This window comes from Centrocercus urophasianus, unplaced genomic scaffold, assembly GCF_019232065.1.
Source record: "Centrocercus urophasianus isolate 14NV4802_14NV808 unplaced genomic scaffold, USGS_Curo_1.0 seq_10, whole genome shotgun sequence".
In the NCBI taxonomy this organism is placed as follows: domain Eukaryota; kingdom Metazoa; phylum Chordata; class Aves; order Galliformes; family Phasianidae; genus Centrocercus; species Centrocercus urophasianus.
Window position 1 is genome coordinate 55,492,687 of NW_024884142.1, and position 17,952 is coordinate 55,510,638.

Here is a 17,952-nt window from a genome sequence, read left to right on the forward strand (position 1 = left end):
TAACCTTTGTGGACTCTGTTCTTCCTTCATTTCTATAGAAAAACAAACAAAACAACAACAACAACAAAAAAAAAAACAATGGAGGTTGAAAAATACCATAACAGCTCATTTTCTATGAAACAAAATAAACCCTGAATCTGTAATATTTGTTTTTAATACAAATTTATACTCATGGGGGTATTAAAATTGTTCTAATTTCTGGAAATGCAATGCATTTTCATAACAACAGCACAGCTTATTATTATTTCTTGCAACCAGAATGAAGATAACATCCAATACAAATTGCTGGGATAAATATCAAGTTGAAAAGAAAATCTACACCAAATGTAACTCCCTAAGAAATCACAAGGAAACTTTAGTCCCAAACGTGCTACTGGAAAAGAGGGAGACTAAAGCTCCCTTCAAAAGAGGAATAATAGGAATTCATTTTTCATGGGCTCAGCTGCTGTAAAGAAGAGCTTAAAGGCTGCTATTTGATTGTATCTGTTCCAACTACAGTTGGAAACATAATATTAAAACTTTATTGCCATTCAGAATCTAATCCTTAATTTTCTGGAAGAAAAAAAAAAAAAGGTTAACTTTTTTCTCAGTAACACTTTGCACAATTTGCCTTGCCTTCAGAGATCACAAAATATTTCTATTAGTAACACTTTATTAACATTAATCTTAAAAGTTACAAGTAATGACTCAAAACTATTTCCAATTTGTCAGTCTGTCTTACATATTCTCCAAAATCTAAGAAGTGTCCAATTACTTTTGATCACTTCCCACTCCATGAAGACCTCTTTGCTTTCTCTGTTTTGTTCTTGTAACAGAGCTCAACTCTCTGCTTGCAGTTTGTGTATGCAACTCTAAAAACCTGAGCTCTAGCAGGTGTGCATGTTCTCTTTTGGTTATGTCTGTGGAGTTTTTATGCACTGGCGCACTGTTCTAGAAACATGCAAAACTAAACTGTCCTGAACAGCCCAAACAAATCACCAAAGAGATTTTCTAAATTCCTTTCGGAAGGGTACTGCCTAGCCCTATCCTCCTCCCTTTGCAGCAATCATTAAAAAGGTATTACTGAAAGATAAAAATCACTGTCCAGGGTTATTTCTCTACCGAGGAGGTTTGATTAATGGGCTCAAATGAAAGCTGCATGACGACGAACATTGCAGCCTTACCCTCTACTACCAGCAGCAGTTAAAGCATTTCCGTCTTTCATTTTCTTCTGTGTTGGAATGAGGTGACTTTGCATCTAAATTAAAAAAAAAAAAAAAAAAAAAAAAAAAAGAAACAAGTTATGACAGGAGAGAGCAGTCACCTCAAGGCAGAGAGAGATAAATCAATTGATGTAAATATTATTTAATATATTAAGATTTTTTTATTTTTTATTTATTTTTTTTTTAACTTTGCCATTTGGCAGCATAGCTAAATTAACAAATTTGTCTCTCCTGACACTTCATGTCACTGCTTTCCCAAAGCAAATAATGAGGAGGTGATGTACTTCATCTCAGAATAGTAAAAATGGTAATTGCTAATGCAAACAAAAAAAAAAGAAAAAAAAAAAAAAAACCACACACACACAGAGGGGGAGAATAATGTTTAATAAAACTAAGTGCTTATCCAGTGGTTTTCATAGATTGCTTGTTCTACTGCTTTTACTTCACCAATGTTGAATAAAGGTAAATGACTTTTGTAAAAGATTTGCTAAAAAAAATGTTTAAAAACAGACCATGGGCAAATGTGACCCTTGCAGTTCTCTCTTGATACCTATTGTGTTTTACAGCATTCAGAAGAAGCCAAACATGAGATGAGATACATTTAGATGTGCATACAAAAACACAGTCAAGATGGATGAGGGCTGCAGTTGTATTTGCTGTTTGTGTCCTACAATTAATAAATACATAGTTACCAACACACTTCTGAGCACCAACTATTTACTACATTCATAGGCATTACTACCTTCACAGCCTGCCTGACGTCACCAGGATGCACGATGGAGTTACTGCCAATTCTAAAATTAAGCAGCATTAACAAAAACTCAGCAATCAGATCAAAGCAATCCTACTGAAGAGAACAGCAGTCAATCTTACATAACAGAGGTTGCGTGTATTGATCCCGTGCCTCAGAACAACGTGGTACAACCACACAAGTGCCATTCAGCTTTTCGGATATACTGAGCTGTATGTGCACTGACAGCTGTCCCTTCAGAATAAGAAACTGCTGCGAGTTTCCTGCTGTATCCTCAGTAGGAATGAGCTGGATCTTTCCAAGCCGTATCCTGGAGCGTCTCCTTTAAACCTACATCAAAGCCAGCTAAGCAACTTCAAAGGATTAAGAAACACAGAGCAATAATTCCCAGATAACCGTGAATTCCTGCTCGGTGACAGACCCTCCCTTTGCAGCACTTAACATGGAAAACTTTCGTCCTTGAATTTGGGAAGATAAGCTCTAACGATCGGCTGGAGGTGGGATCGAAGCACGTGCCCACCAACACGTAAAGCCCTGCAGCTGCAGAAACCGTTTAAAAGAAAAGAACGAGACGAAATTACATTTATAATTGAAGAGATAACCCGTAGGAGCGGTTCACAACCGGCCTTACGGCTATGGAGAGCGCCTCTCCATAGAAACAGCCAACGCATTTACCGGACACAAGGAAGGCGTTCGGCCAAAACCGCCCGAGCAGAGCAGAGCCGCGCCTCGCATTACCCCAGAGGGGCCGCCGCTCGCAGCCCTCCCCACTCCGGCAGACGCCGCCGCCCCGCGGCCGATACCTGAACGAGCCGAGGGGCGGCCGAGGCTGCGCGGGACCCGGCTCTGGAAGCGCTCATGGCGGCCGCCGCGGCGACTCCGTTCCCACGGCAACGCGGGGGGGCAGCGGGATCGGGGCGGCTCCGCGCTTTTCCCTCCAGCTGCCATTGCTGTTCCTCCAGGTAGAAGTCGGAATTGGCAGGAGCCGGCGGGATGCGAGCCCTCACCCACCCACCACAGCATTAGAAAACGTAGAAATACCGCTCTCATCTAGTTGGGCATTGAGACACGCATACTGAATCCATATTTTCTTTAAATTATGGCTCAACCCTCTTCTGGAGCTAGTTTCCACTCGTTGTGGGGCAGTACTGAATGCACACATTCAGTAACACTGATAATGGGTCTGAACATTAAGGTCAACACGCACACACCCTCCCCATTACAGCCACAATCTTTTTGTTTTTCCCTTTAAAACACGACATCAAACCATGGTGCCACAAATCCATTTTCATCAAATCGTAGATTCATTTAGATTGAAAAAGACCTTCAAAATTGTCAAGTTCAACCATCAGCTTGAGTCCCAGCACTGAGCTATGTCCCTCAATGTCATGCCCACACATCATCTCTTAATACCTCCAGGATGAGGACTCCACCACCTCCTTGGGCAGCCCGTACCAATGCCCAACCAACATGTGTACGAAGAAATTCTTCCTGATATCTAATCCAAACCTCACCTGGTACAACTTGAGGCTGTTTCCTCTCATGCTATCACTCGTCAACTGAAAGATACTCACCTCACTACAGCTTCTTTTCGGGTAGAGCAGTGAGATGCCCCCTAACCTCCTTCAAACTAAGCAGCCTCAGATCCCTCAGTCACACTCAGATGCCTTGTTTTTTAATCCTCTCACCAGTTCTGTTGCTCTTCTCTGTACACACTCAAGTGACCCAATGTCCTTGTAATGAGGGACCCAAAACAACACAGTACTCAAGGTATGATTTTACAAGTGGCCACATGCAAGGGGTCAATCGCTTTCCCAGTCCTGCTGGCCACGCTGAATCAAGACAGGCTGCTGCTGACTCACCTACGTGGGCACATTGTGGGCTCACATTCAGCCAGCTGCTAATCAGCACACCCAGAGCCTTTTCTGCCGGGCAGGAGCCCTGAGTCATATGCCACACAGGTGATGGAAAACAGAGCCCAAAACTGTAGCAGAGGCAGCTGAGCCCACCAGCAGGAGGTGGAAAACACAAGAGGTTTCTCTCTGACTTGCAAACTGAACTGAACTTCAGAACTGAAGGTGAAGAGTAAATGATGTTTGACCAGCACCATGCTTTTGGCTCAGGCACAGTCAGTCTCTTCTCCAGAATTGTGAGACGAGCACTCCACACAGCATGGGGAGAGCAGGCTGCCTTCATTACAGCAAAAAGATCTGAAGCTGACAAGGGAGGCCCTCCTCCTCACCTGCCTTCCAAATCAAGTAGATAAACATGGGAGCAGAGGAACTAGCATGAAAAAAAGAAAAAAACCTCCAGATATGTGTATTGCTGCTGTATATCTCTTACCGTGGAGATTTTGTGAACTACTTAATTGGGCCTGCCACAATGCCTCCAAGGAATAGGGCAATCTCAGCAGATTTCTGGACTCACACTGAACTCAAGATGTATAACAACTTTCTTTCAGTTTCTTCTTCTAGAGAAGAAAACTGAAAAGCTAGGGCTGGTATTATTATTCACTCATTTTTAGAAGAGAGCTGTAAATAACCAATTCATGATTTAGAGACATGCGCATGTATGCTACTCTCAGGCTGTAGGCTCAACATAAAGGAAAACTGTGTTAAGGACAGTTTGCTGTTACCTAAACATACAAGTCTGCTCTATTTTCCTCCTCCTGTCTGTGCCCCTGACGCTATGTCACTCTTTCTGCCAATAACAGAATTCTCCCCATCCACACACAGCAGTGCCAGTGTAGATACTCAACATACTTTAAAATGTGGCATCGCTTGAAGTGCAGAGCTAGATGATGGAATCTGCCTCATGGAGCAATGTGCACTGAACAGATAAAAGAAGGGGGGTGGGATGGGGGGAGTGTATTAAAGAGAGAAAATAAGACTGGGAATAGCACAAAGGAAAGAACACTGAAGCAGGTGTGGGGCTGAGTTGTGCTGAGGCCCTGGCCAGGCAACATGCAGCAGAGGTAGCCATGTGGCCCCATCTCAGTGTGCAATTGGGAAAAGCCAGGTTGTTATAATTTCAAATGCTGTTAAATGAAAGAGAAGAATGACTGGATAAGGCTGACAAAGACAATAGTGGATTAGGAACTTTAAAGGAAATGGTACAGAGCAAAATACAGTACAGGCCAAGCTGGGGAAGGTCAGAGAGTAAACAATGCAAAACATGTACAAGCTAGTAGTAATGAATAGGGAAAAGTAATTTGGAAGCAATACATACAGTAGCTAACTACATCAGGCAGTACCAGCACATCATGTTTTTGTTCCTTGCATCACTCCAAAAGATAAGGTCTGGCTCAATCAGACACAGAGAACAGCTCCTTACTAGCAGGGTGCAGCAAAGGGCTTGGCACAGGGTCTGCCAGTGTTGCTGTGGGCTCAGCCTCACACTGTGCTTCAGTGCTGTGCTGTGGTGCAGGCCTTGCTGTTCCCAAATCAAAGGTGTTACAGCCACATGCTACAAAGCACTGAGCCTATCAAAACTCATTCTGCAATTCAAATACATTCGATATTTTTGACAGGCTGAATTCATACAGGTGGTCTCACATAAAAGCCAGCATAAACCTTCCATATATGTAGACAAAGATTTCTTGTTTAGTATTTGACTGCGGCCCAATCTGTCCCACTACCAGAGCATTGTACAGATGTGTAGCTAAACCACTGTGAAACTTTCCCCCAACTTTCTTACGCGCTTGAGTGCATTTCTTCCCCCATCACTAATCCTGCAGTGCCACAGCTAGTTCGAGAGACAAACTTCAGCTACTTCTACACCCTTAGTGATGTAGAGATAGCATATATTATATGCTACAAAATTATCTGGAATAAAATATATGTATATACGAAACTATAGTGAGAATAACAAAAGGGGAAAGAATAAAGATGAGGAAAAGCAGAAATTTCATACACCACTGAAAAGACTGTGATAATTTGAGGGAGTGCAATACCTTCAAGACATTTCACTAAGTATCTTATTAGAGCATCATAAATCTTAAAATATTTTAAAGCTTATTTGCTAAATTCTACAGGTAGAGCTCTCAAAAAGGACTCAATGTTTCTCTTTACAGAGGGAACATAAAAACTTAAGAAAGACTAGTTCTGAATGTTTAGTTTAAAATTAATTTCAGGGAATCATTTACATTGAATGAAATAATTCACGTTCTATTACAGAAAATACATGAACAGGATTCATCACCCTGAGAAAATAGTTATGCAAAATCTTGAGTTCATGTACTTAATAAAGTCACTCTAATCTTTAAGCAGAAAATGTTGTTTCATTAATTCTGCTATCCTCAGATATTGGCATATAAAAATACATTATAAAAATTGATTAAAAGGCTGAATCAAAATATTAATCTTGAAAATGATAGTCCTTGATTGATGGACACTACACCAAGAAAACCTACAAACCTCAAGCCATTTGCATCAGTAACATGCTCAGAAGGTGAAGTATTTGGTTTCTTTATGCATATCAATTCCAAATGATATGGTGAATACATATATGCATTTCAGGCATTCATGCAAAAGCAAATAGAGCCGAGGTAAAAGAGACTCTTACATTAGCAACATTAAAAGAAAAAATGAAATCTCTTCAGAAGAAAGAGTAGATTTAATCTTCAGGATCTGTCTTCAAATTTGGCTAAAATAGCTGAGAACACATTTTTCTTAGAATCACAGAACGGCCTGAGTTGAAAAGGACCACAACAATCATCGAGTTTCAACCCCCCTGCTACCTGCAGGTTTGCCAACCACCAGACCAGGCTGCCCAGAGCCACATCCAGCCTGGCCTTGAATGCCTCCAGGGATGGGGCATCCACAATAACAACTTTTACAAACACTGGGCATCAAAGTCAGAGGGGGATGATAAGCCAGGACTTATGCTTGCCTTCACAAAGTATCAGTTCCAGATACTCAATATGTCCAACTTCAACCTGTGCTATCCACTACCCATCACCAAAAATCACATCCTGCAGCACAGAAATTTTCTTCTGAGTGCCTTATGTTCAACATATCTCCTTAAAAAAAAAAAAAAAAAAAAAAAAAAAAAAAAAAAAATCAAGACAGAACTTGTTCTCATTTCTCTTTTGCTGTTGACACCGAAGTCTAGCTCACGACTAGCAGCAGATGATTTAATATAGAGATCAAATGCTAGAAACTATGACTTCAATTAAAAGGAGAGACTCTCTGGAGGCAGCTTCTTGATGCATTTACATACTTCAAGGTAGAAAAGATATTAATGCAATTATATTATCAAGAAAACTAGAAGAGAGAATACTAATAGGATTACGAATGTTTGTGTTTGTGTAAGTTATGTCTGGTACCAGGCACTATTGGAAATCTGATAGCAGACAAACTTAGGGATCTACTAGCCTTATAAAGTCTAGCTCTTCCTCTACCTAAACAAAATAGCAGGTGTTTGGGTTGCTTGGTTTTTTTTTTGTGAAATACTGAGTTCAACTCCATCCTCTCACCCCATGTGAAAATTCAGATGAACTGGAGAAGACATTGTGAGGGGTCTTTAAACCCCTTAATACACGTCTGTATATCTTACATTAGTCTCCTCTTTAGCTCCAAATATTTGACTTCATTAAAGACTTAAAAGAAACGGGTAGAATCCTGAAAAAGATGAAAAAAATTGTGCAAGCATAACAATGTCTTCATAGGAAGTTTGAAAGAAGTTTACAGGAAATTGATAAAAGCAGCATAGAAATACTGAATACATTTATTTTAAACAATCATAATATGACAGTTATTTCATAGAAGTGAGGGAGAAAAAGACAAATAAGCCAAACAGGTACAGGAAGTATAAATCAAACACCTCCTTAGAATTTATTTGCAGAATTCACAACTGTGAAACTGAGCCAGAATTTAAATTAATTAGCCTTTGCTGATTTATGAAATAGTGTACCTCTTCTATTTCCAGGGGTAATAGAAATAGAAATGCATCTGAATCAGCTACAATAAAATTTATTAAATTTAAGAACGGTTTGAAAACCTGTTCTTGGACCTGTTCTTCAGGCAAAAAAAACAAACAAACAAACCACTACCAACAAAGGGTGTCCACAGTATAGGAAAGACTCACCTACTGTGCTGGCTGCCATACTGTATAGAAATAAAAGAAACATTTCAAACAATACATTTTCAGTTTCTTATAAAACTCTTTAGATTAGTCATAAGTTATTTTGGCCTTAAAACAAAATCATTCTATACTTTTGATCTGTAAGTTTGGATAGACAAGGCTTCTGAGCAAACAAAATATTGAATTAAAAATGAGCAATTCTATTAAAAAAATTGCACCTCAGGATTATTATGTTGTATACAATGTAATTTTTTAGAGTAAAAAAAACACATAATGATGGTAATTTCTGTGCAATAGAGTGAATATTTTTCATACGCTGACAGAAGACTGGGGATAAATATACTTCATGTCAAACAAAGATTAAGTAGTTCAACCATGAATTGAAATACACTATGAATTTTAAAGCAACCACTTCAACAGCAACAATTAAGATTTTCAGAACATCAGTAGCGCATATAAAACAAAATAATTTTTCAAACATTGTAGTTGCATGGATTGAAACACTGAAATACTTTCATTTTTTGCTGAAAACATAAGGAGCATCTATCAGTTTAGGAAACAACACTGGTAAACTCCGCCAGCTACACTAACCTTAGGAAGAAATTGTCACATTTATTTCACAGATTCTCAAAGTTTTGAAACAAACAACAATATTGGCATTGTAACAAGGTGAAACTTTTATTGAGACATGGCAGTATTAAGGAAAAAAATAAGGTACTCTTATCTATTTCTTTCAAAACTTCAGTGGATAAATAAGCTTTATTGGCATTATATAAAATCCATTTCAGAGGAAAAATACCAGGAACTCAGACCTGAATTATTTCAAGTTGGTTTTCCAGCCATTAAAACATTTGCGACACAGTTACAGAATTTGTTTCTTAAAACAGTTTCCAGTCACACAGTCAACTTATTTTCTGCATCTATTTTACAAAGCCTCATCTTACAGCTTCAAATGCATACAGAATTATTGTATATATCTTACCTAATGAATTGTCAAGTCTTTAGTTTCATATACTGGTTTTCTTTGTGCCTGTGACACTATTTTTCTACTGTTTCATCACAGATGGAAGTCATCCCTATCTCTCAAAAACTGATTTACAAATGCAGTTGCTGAAAAGGTAGAACAAAAAACAGAGTCAAAAGACACTGGTCTGTGGTCCTTAGAATCACTGAAAATGCCCTTATTTTTACTTGATGTAAGTAATCAAGTGGCATATGGGGAAAAAAAACCCTCAAGAATTTGTTATACAAATCAGTAGCTCCTGAGTTACGCTGTAGAAGCATTTTGGGCAATCAGTTGTGACTGATGTACAGAAGCAACTTTCTTGAAGACTCAAGAAAATAACTATGCAGTATTATAGCATAAGCCATTGCTTTAATATATGCTTTATACTAATAACAGTAAATTCCACTTAAATGCTGTAGTTGCATGCTGCCCTTTCACAAAGCTGCATTAACACAAGTAAACACTGAATATCTGTAACTGGACTTCCTAAGTGGACACAGTATTTTCAATTGAACTGTAACTAGCTCAGCAGAGAGAACAGTGCCTCACCAGAATAACACTGTATCGTGGCACAGGAGAATACAACACTGGCATTTCAGTATCACTTATTTTCCTTATCAGCAATGCAAATTTTACAACAATACAGCCAACCAGAAAGGTATGATGCATATTAAATTGTCAATAAATGGTACTTCACAGTTACAGCTATGGGAAGTCAAGCAATTTGGAAGATATGGCTTTGCATTCTTCGTATAATTGTCACATGTAAATTTCCAGACTTCTCTTTATGAGGGCCTAAATATATGCTCAGTTTATGAATTGGAGAACAACTTTTTTTTTTCCCCCCCCTCAGAGTGGTATCATGCCTTACGTTACATTTCAAGTGCTAATCTAAGAACTACGTGTCCTACAATACTCAGGAAATCCTGCTTCCCCACAAACATCAACACAACGGCCTCCAACAAGAAAACTCAGTACTACTGTGCAACCACTGATGCATTTCCTAAGTGGTTTAGAATTTGTAGGACTATTTATCACGACTTCAGAATACTTATTGCATTGAGTTTCCAGAAATAGAGAGCCAGAAAGCAACTTGGGAACACAGAGACAGATTAATAGCCAGATAAAAATGCAAACAAGTTTCCCAGCATCTGCAAAGACTGGGAATAGATTCGCCTCTTAAGCAAAGGAATGCCTTAACAGCAAAACAAGCCTTTTTGCTTCATTACACACTTTTCAACCTCTTCAGCAGATGAAGCTAGCGCCATACAAATAAACTGTACACAAACAAATCAGGTTCTTTCATTAATTATTTTGTTTTTATTGCACGTATTCTACAACATCAAAATTGTATGTGTTCTTGACCCAAAGCTGTTGCTTCAAAGTGCATTTGAAATAATTTGAAATATTTGAAATAACAGCTTCCTCAAAGATGAGAAACTGAAGCTCCAGTGCTCAAATTCATCATGACGTTTATGTATTTTATCAAAGCACCAAAGCTGGAGCCTCCTTGAGCTCCCTCCAGACTAAGATGAGCTATTTGACCTTCAGCTCTCTTAACTGGATTTCTAACTTACACATTCTAATGAAGTGACTTAAGATTATAGAATCATAGAATTGCTCAGGTTGGAAAAGATGTTAAAGATCATCCAGTCCAACTGCAATCTAACCAAACTATCTTTTAAGAGTACTAAGCCAGTGGTACAAGGCAGACGGACAGTACTAAGCCCGCCTCTCAAAACTAGAGCCCCACCTCCAATATCACAGTGCCTCAAGAAATTCCAAGCATCTTAATTTTTGAATATTTGACCTTGCAACTTTAATATATTTTACTATATTTTCAGATGTCAGAAGAAAGAAAACCACAAACACAAATAATCAAAGTCATGATTAACTGGAGCACATTCAACTACTATATAGACCTTTAATATATGAACAAAGTCTCTTGTAGCAGCAACTGATTCTGTCCATTTTAGAATGATAAGTGAGGCATACTTTGCTAGTGATTTCACTTAGCAGAAGGGGATTCCAGTTTTATCTCAAAGCCCAAAGGAGCTACAAAATATTCCATCTTCCCCTTCCAATTCTTTAGACCTAAAGTTCACTCCTGTCTTAGTTTAACCATGAGTGAAGAAATTTCTTTTAATCCAACTTGCACCAGAGTCATTCTAATTCTCTTTCCAAAGCATTCCAAGTGTAGTAAAATAAGGACTCTTTGGTGTTCTCTGATTCATTGTGTAATATTTCACTGTATCTATAAAACAGAAGGGGAAGATTCTCTGCCTATCATCCACTCTTCCTTTCAATAACAATGTCCTTGGTTACCAGGGGCAAGTTCTGCTGTTAGAAGCCCTGGACAACATCACAGACAGAAAGACTTTTACCACCATTTCCCAACAAACCTGCAGCTCTTCTATAAAAAGCCCTAATTCCAGCAGTACTTTAAGACTTGAGAGAATCCATTTTTAATTTTTTTTTTTTTTTTAAAGTTACTGAAGTCCTTCTCCTTTCTTTACATTCTGGGGGAGGGGGGGGAGGAAATATCACAAAAAGATTACTGAATTCCCACCCAATTTCAGTGTGAGGTATCCTGACACAGGAGTAGAGGAGGAGAAGCAACTGGGATGTAACTCCAATAAGCAGCAACCTGTATGGTATATATCTCTAACATACACTGTATTTCTCAGTGCAACTGGGGCTGCATTTCCCCAATATAAATTGTGGTATCCTTCTAAAATATATAAAAGTTGAAAGAGGAAAAAATGCTTCAACCACAGTCACTAATGTAAAGGCCACCTTCAATTCAATCTTGTGTTTGTTGTTTTTTTTTTGTTGTTGTTGTTTTTGTTTTTCTTCTTGTTTTTGGTAGAGACCCTTAAATAAATAATACCTTCCACCCTCTTAAAATGAAATTGTCCTTTTTCCTACTGATTTTCTTACCAGATAGGATAACATTCCTCTTACCAAGAAAATAAATAGCAACATTCATTCATATTTTAAAATAAAAAAAATTAGTTCTCAAATTCTAAATCAATATTTACTAAAAACATTCATCTTAACATACTGCTAACTATATTCAAATAAAGACAACCATTTAAAAATGCTGAACGTGATTTGTCCATTGACACAAGCAACATGTAAAAAGTACCTATGTGATGAAGTCTAGGTACAAGTAAACTCTTCCAAATTGTTTTAAAATATGACCCTGCAATGACCACATTCATAAGAACTTATTTATGTACTTGCTAAAATATTAACTTCCATGCAATGCGTGGCACATAGAGAACAAATTATCCTGAAGTAAATACATGCTTAGATGTGATTGAGGAAATGGTTTCTGAAGTAGATTTTTCACTTCTTGGGCATAAACTCTCACACCCACAGATGAGGGGAAAAAAAAAAAATAGCCATATTCATCTTAGACATCAGCCACTTGTGTTAGAAAAAAGTATATATTGAAATGCAGAGCGATTTATGTATACAAAGTCAGCTCAGAAATTTTTATGGAACATCAAAGTCTTAAGGAACAACAAATTATTTGGAAAAAAGGGCAAACAAAAAAAAAAAATCATTGCTTAAGCCAAACAAAAAAAAACAGTCACAACTCTTCTACATCTGGCTGTTAGAGTTTTAGGAACCGTTTAACTGGAATCAGGGAGTAGCATCAAACTGAACTACCCCATATTTGCCACTTATCATCCATTCTGGTTCAGAAGCCTGGATTTGTTCACCCTGCCCAGGCTTCAGGCCAACCTGAGTGTCAGATTTCAGCGTTCTTAAACTACAGAGAGGTGCAGGATGAAACTTGTTCAAGGCCTGATGAAATGGCACAGTATACTCCCATTTTCTATCACCTGTTAATTTTCTGTAGTTTAGATCACCTTTAAAAAGAAGCAAATTTGACTTCTGTAGATCAGCATACAAATCAGGAGCAACCTCGGCCATGCTGGAATAGATATGTGGCAAAGTCCAAAACATGTGATCTTGGTAAACCCAAACGCCCTTTTTCAAGTTGCCCTCCCAGTTTATCCCACATCTAGACATCCACATATGATTAGCTGACTGGAGCTGTTTAATAGTCCAGTTAAAATCATTCTTTGTTGTGTCTGACACGTACCACGGAATACTTTTTCCATGGAAATGGACTTCATCGGCCAGCTTTGATGACAACAAGAAGTCAGTCAACACAAGATCACTTACAAGCTCAAATCCAGCATTATCCAAGATTACATCAACTCTAACAGTACACTTATCTGTATTCCTTGTTTTGGCATTTATAAGTAGTGACCAAAGTTTTTCCATGTCATTCACTATGATGTAAGGTACCATGTCTTCCAGGCATTGTAAAGGACTAGATTTCTGAGAGCTTTTCTCACCGGCTGAAAAAGAAAGGTCACACTTATTGCCCCACAGTGACACCTAGAAAGAGGGGGAGGAAAGAAAACACACAAAAATCACAGTTGGTAAGCCTCATTATAGTTACATTTCAAATATCACATACACCTGAAGATTTTGCTTCTATTTTAGGGACATAAAGGCTCTAAATCCACATTTTCTTCCAAGTTTAAATAAAATTCAACTTCCGGTACAATAATCTCAATACTGAAAAAAAGTTCTTGGAAGAAACTAAACAGTGCTCTGCATTTTTGCAGGCATCAGAAACGTGCATCAGCATGTTAGTTGACATTTCAGATTGACAGAAGTACACCAAAAAACTTATAATGTATATTTTCTACACTGTAATTCCAGAAACCAGAGGGAAGACAAAAAAAGGAGTAATAAAAGCATGTTAATTTATTTGATGAAGTTGAGTAAGAAGCAGAATTTAGAATATTTTTTCCATGAATACTTCAAGTACACTCTAACGAATTTCTTACAAGGGCTTATCAAATAGTTCATGTGCAATGTTGCCAACAATATAACTTATAATCCTATGATATTTTGTACTCTACCCAAATGCATTATTTGCCAAGAAGAGTTATAAGCTTTTAAAGCACTTCTGGCCCACATACATCTAAAGATTTTTCAAGTGATGGCAAAATGAATTGCTTTAAAATTTTATGGTTAAACAACAAAAGGGCCATCTGGAAATTGACTCAAACGTTTTAGAGATTTTCTTTTTATTATTTTTTTGAGGGAGAACAAGCTAAGTATTCAAATACACAGTGAACATCAGCGGTATAAGGAAAACACCAAACTTAATACAGGTGACCCAAACATAAACATTCCCAAAGTAGCAATACAGTACATCTGTCAGGATTTCATCACATATTTACAAACATAAGAGCTGTATTTTTATTTCCATACAAACTCAGATTCCTTCTAACCTCAAGCTTTCATTTGTTACCGAGAAGCACAAGTTTACCTGCAGTAGTTTAAAAAGTTCCCCCTGAAGTTGCTTTTCATCTAAATCCTTGATGTTTTTAAGAAGTTCCTGGAAGTAAGTGCATAAAGCAATAATGGCCTCTTGGGATTCAAAGAAATTTTGAGCCTTTCCTTCCTTAAATACATCAAAGCTGCCAATAGGTGGGCTAAAAATAAGAAGAGAATGAATGTATTAACATACTTTCCACATTTTCTATGTTAGAACTTGAAGCATTTGAGAAGGAAAGGTCAGAGCTCAGCTTTTTTAACCCACATTAAGGACTCCTGCTAGATTTTCCCAGTTTCAACTCATCATCCTGGATTCCTGCATATCTCAATAAAAACTTGATAACATATCTTACTGGAAGAAATAGCACACAGGACATCTTGAAATCATTAGCAACATACTCTGAAAATGAACAAGTGTTCTATCACAACTGCACATACTGTAACAATTATGAGCTCCATTTTTCATACACAGATGAATAAAACTATACAATATAAGGGAAAAAGCACAGTGAATTCACATGCACAGTGAATTGTGGGCCCATTTTTAATAGGATTTTTGCCTACTGAAGTGTATCTCCCATACCAAAGTCTCTTACAGTGGTTAGTAATTCTTATGAAAGCTTTTAACTAAGACTTCCGAAAATTAATATGACCAAGTTGACAAACCAATTCAACTCCTGCAATATATTAGAATTGTCAACCTACAGTAAGAACCATATCTGCAGTTATACTTTCTGACAAATGATTGAACCTTAAGAGCAAACAAATAATAAGATCAAGAAATGTAAGGCTTACTAAGGAAAAATGTTTGTTTGTTTTAAGAGCAATCCAGAAGATTTTTTTGCTACAAGATTTCAAATCATGCAATATACCAGCAGAAACAAAGAAATCCATTACAGTGTTTCTATCTCTTTCTATAATGCTAAGGACAATTCCACAGCGCATAAAGCTTTTGAGCTTAAACCAGTTAATTCCTATCCCTTTACATTGTATTGGCACCTCTCCATAATACCAGCACAACAAACTCCTGCCAAGTTATATTTAACCAGGATCAGCTCCTTAAGTTGATGCAGCATGTGGGCTGCAAACACAACTGAAACTAAGATGATGGTGCAGAATGAACAACATGGGTTATTGAAGCTGGGTGTTCTGCAGTAAGAACTTCAGATTTCTAGCAGTAGCAAAGCAAGTTAGAATGCCCAACAGATTGGTAGGTTCACATATACCTCAAAACACAATTCCAGACTTTTAGAAATACTAAATAACTTCCAAGATCTCACTATACAGTAGTCTGCAAGGTCAAGCTAAACAATCAAACTTGAGAGACTTCGTAGAGACTAAGACAGAAACTGAGGCATAATAAAAAATACTACCTTCAAAACGTACTGAACGAAAGTAGAAAAACATTGATTTTAAATGAGGTGTGAGACAATGGGAAATCAATGTAGTAAACGCTTAAAATTCTGATTCGTCTTACTTCCTATAGTCTTTCTTTCTTCCAAAATAAAAATGGGAAACAATACTGTTTTGCAGAGTATATAATCAATGAATATTAAGATGTTATAACTACGAAATAAACAAGAGAGTTTGACTAAGCAGATTATAATAACTAAAAGAGAATAGATAGAAAGCTTACGCGTATCCTGAGTTCACTTACAAAACTCCAGCAGAACGGATCTCCAGAAGAGATCCTTCCCCACAGGTAGCCAGCTCTTAAATAGGTCTAGAAGAGCTGGAGCCTGGCTCCACCCCTTCCAGCAGCACAGGTGAATTGCCTTCACCTGTGCTCCTGTGGCTGACTCAGTGTTCGCCTCATGTGATCAATCAGAGGTTCAGGCCATGATTCAGCAGTTCCCATTCACAGAGGAAGACACCAAACTAAATACTTACTTCTGTGCTAATGCTGCATGAATTCTTCGATACATGTAACACTCTACAAACAACCAAGGGGACTGAAACCAACTTGGTTCTCCGTTTCCATTTAATAGATTACGTTGGTAGTCTAGGTATTGGTTCCACAGGGCAGCATCAGGCAGCTCATCTTCTAGGGGAGTCACAGGTTTGTCTGTTTGCAGTTCATTCCGTAATTTGGAAAGGAAGGATATAGCTCTCTTCTCTGCTTCAACACCCTTCTGAAAAAAGCAAAGAACAAAAGTTCCTATTCTGAATATTTATTCCTATAGCAACATAGTGCAATCTTTCAGGAAATCAGTAAGTGGTAAGTCTTAGCTGCCACGCATAAGTCCCAGAACAACTCCGAGCTCGATTCATCCAAACACATTTGGGTGAACGACATTCATTTTATGCATAACATCCCAAAATTAATCACACATTGGACTTCTTTTTAGATTGGACCTTATGGTTAACAAAGGGGAACAGAAAACACGAAGGCACAGAAGGGATCTCTAACAGTCAGGGAAAAGCAAAATCCCAGGCAAGCAGAAACCTTATTCTTACCTCACCATGTTCTTCAAAGAACTCATTTTTGTGTCGATGCAGAGTGTCAATAGCTTTTGTGAGGATCTGGGGTAGTCGGTCTTTAACTGTAAAGTATGCAAAGGATCTAAAACGGAAAGTATCAAAATCTTATTAATGAAGTGATGAAATATCTACTATTTTTTAAATAGCATGATCTTAAAAGTCAGTTTCTGCACACATAAAACGGTTGACAGCAATGAGGAAAAAAAAATCTTTAAAAACCATCTGGATGTGGTGCTCAGGGAGATGATTTAGCAGAGGATTGTTAGAGCTGCTCTCTTTCCAATATATAAATATGTAAGAATTATTTACAATTACACGTGAAATTAAATGATTGTGTATATATACATAATTTATATAGAAATTGAGCAATTAACGGTTATGGTTGTTGTTTTGTGGGGTTTTTTTTGGGGGGGTGAAGGGGGGGGAGAAGAAGGTAGCCATGCACAACCCCACAACGAGCTGTATGTAACCCATACTGGAGAATGATTTTTAAAGCTTTTCCACTGCGTGCACCGGAGCCCTGAGCGCAGCGACCGGTAACGGAGCAATACCCGCCAAAGGTCGCAGGAAGTACACGCCCCGCCCCGCACCACCCTCGCTCCCCCAGATGCTGACCGACGGCCCCAGGCACCCGCAGCCACAACGGGGGCGGAGAGGCATCGCCCGCCTTCAGACGGCCCCAGCCCCGCACCCACAGCGCCACCTCCCGGCGCCGCCCGAAACGGGCCCGGCCACGGCACCGCCTCCGCTCTCCCGCAGAGGGGCCGAGCGCCGGCCCCCGGCTCCTCCCCCGCCCGGCACCAGCCGCTAGGCCGCGGGTCTCGGCGGAGGGCCCGGCTCCCGCAGACAGCCTCAGGGTGAACAGGGAGCTGCGGCCGAGCCCTCGGCTCCCTCCTGCCCCTCACCCCGCGGCCGGTAACGAGCGCGCCGGGCCCCGACGGACCCCTTAAACCTGGCCGAGAGGGAGACCGGTAAGGCCGTTACCGCCGCCATCTTGCCCCGCCCCCCGGAAGTCTGGCGCGGCGGCCGGACGTTATTGGAGCGGCGACCGCACC

General features: G+C 39.0%; 2 protein-coding genes across 5 annotated transcripts in view; both read right to left on the reverse strand.

The window, feature by feature from the left end:
- CCDC170 (coiled-coil domain containing 170) overlaps window positions 1-7,631 on the reverse strand; it is a 46,446-nt gene extending 38,815 nt beyond the window's left edge. The window contains exons 1-3 of one of the 4 annotated variants that reach the window (XM_042816392.1): window positions 7,510-7,631; window positions 1,164-1,237; window positions 5-32 (exon numbers count right to left, since the gene is read on the reverse strand). In XM_042816392.1, coding sequence (XP_042672326.1) covers window positions 5-32; window positions 1,164-1,237 — 102 coding nt within the window. In that variant the 5' untranslated portion in view covers window positions 7,510-7,631. Of the gene's footprint in view, window positions 1-4; window positions 33-1,163; window positions 1,238-2,756; window positions 2,769-7,509 lie in introns of those variants that run through there. The other 3 variants (XM_042816382.1, XM_042816408.1, XM_042816416.1) reach the window with 3 other exon arrangements.
- Window positions 7,632-7,762: 131 nt separating this feature from the next.
- On the reverse strand, window positions 7,763-17,935 carry ARMT1 (acidic residue methyltransferase 1). Its single transcript, XM_042816439.1, has 5 exons — window positions 17,841-17,935; window positions 16,874-16,979; window positions 16,307-16,548; window positions 14,409-14,574; window positions 7,763-13,462 (listed from the first exon to the last, which is right to left on the reverse strand). The coding sequence occupies exons 1-5, from the start codon at window positions 17,888-17,890 to the stop codon at window positions 12,695-12,697; spliced, it is 1,332 nt and encodes a 443-aa protein (XP_042672373.1). The 5' UTR covers window positions 17,891-17,935; the 3' UTR covers window positions 7,763-12,694.
- Window positions 17,936-17,952: the final 17 nt, after the last annotated feature.

Coding starts and splice junctions, on each gene's coding strand:
- ARMT1 (XM_042816439.1), bottom strand. CDS start 17,890: ATGGCGGCGGTAACGGCCTTACCGGTCTCCCTCTCGGCCAGGTTTAAG. Junction 16,980..17,840: donor CTCTCGGCCAGGTTTAAGGG/GTCCGTCGGGGC, acceptor TTTCCGTTTTAG/ATCCTTTGCATACTTTACAG. Junction 16,549..16,873: donor TCTTTGAAGAACATGGTGAG/GTAAGAATAAGG, acceptor TGCTTTTTTCAG/AAGGGTGTTGAAGCAGAGAA.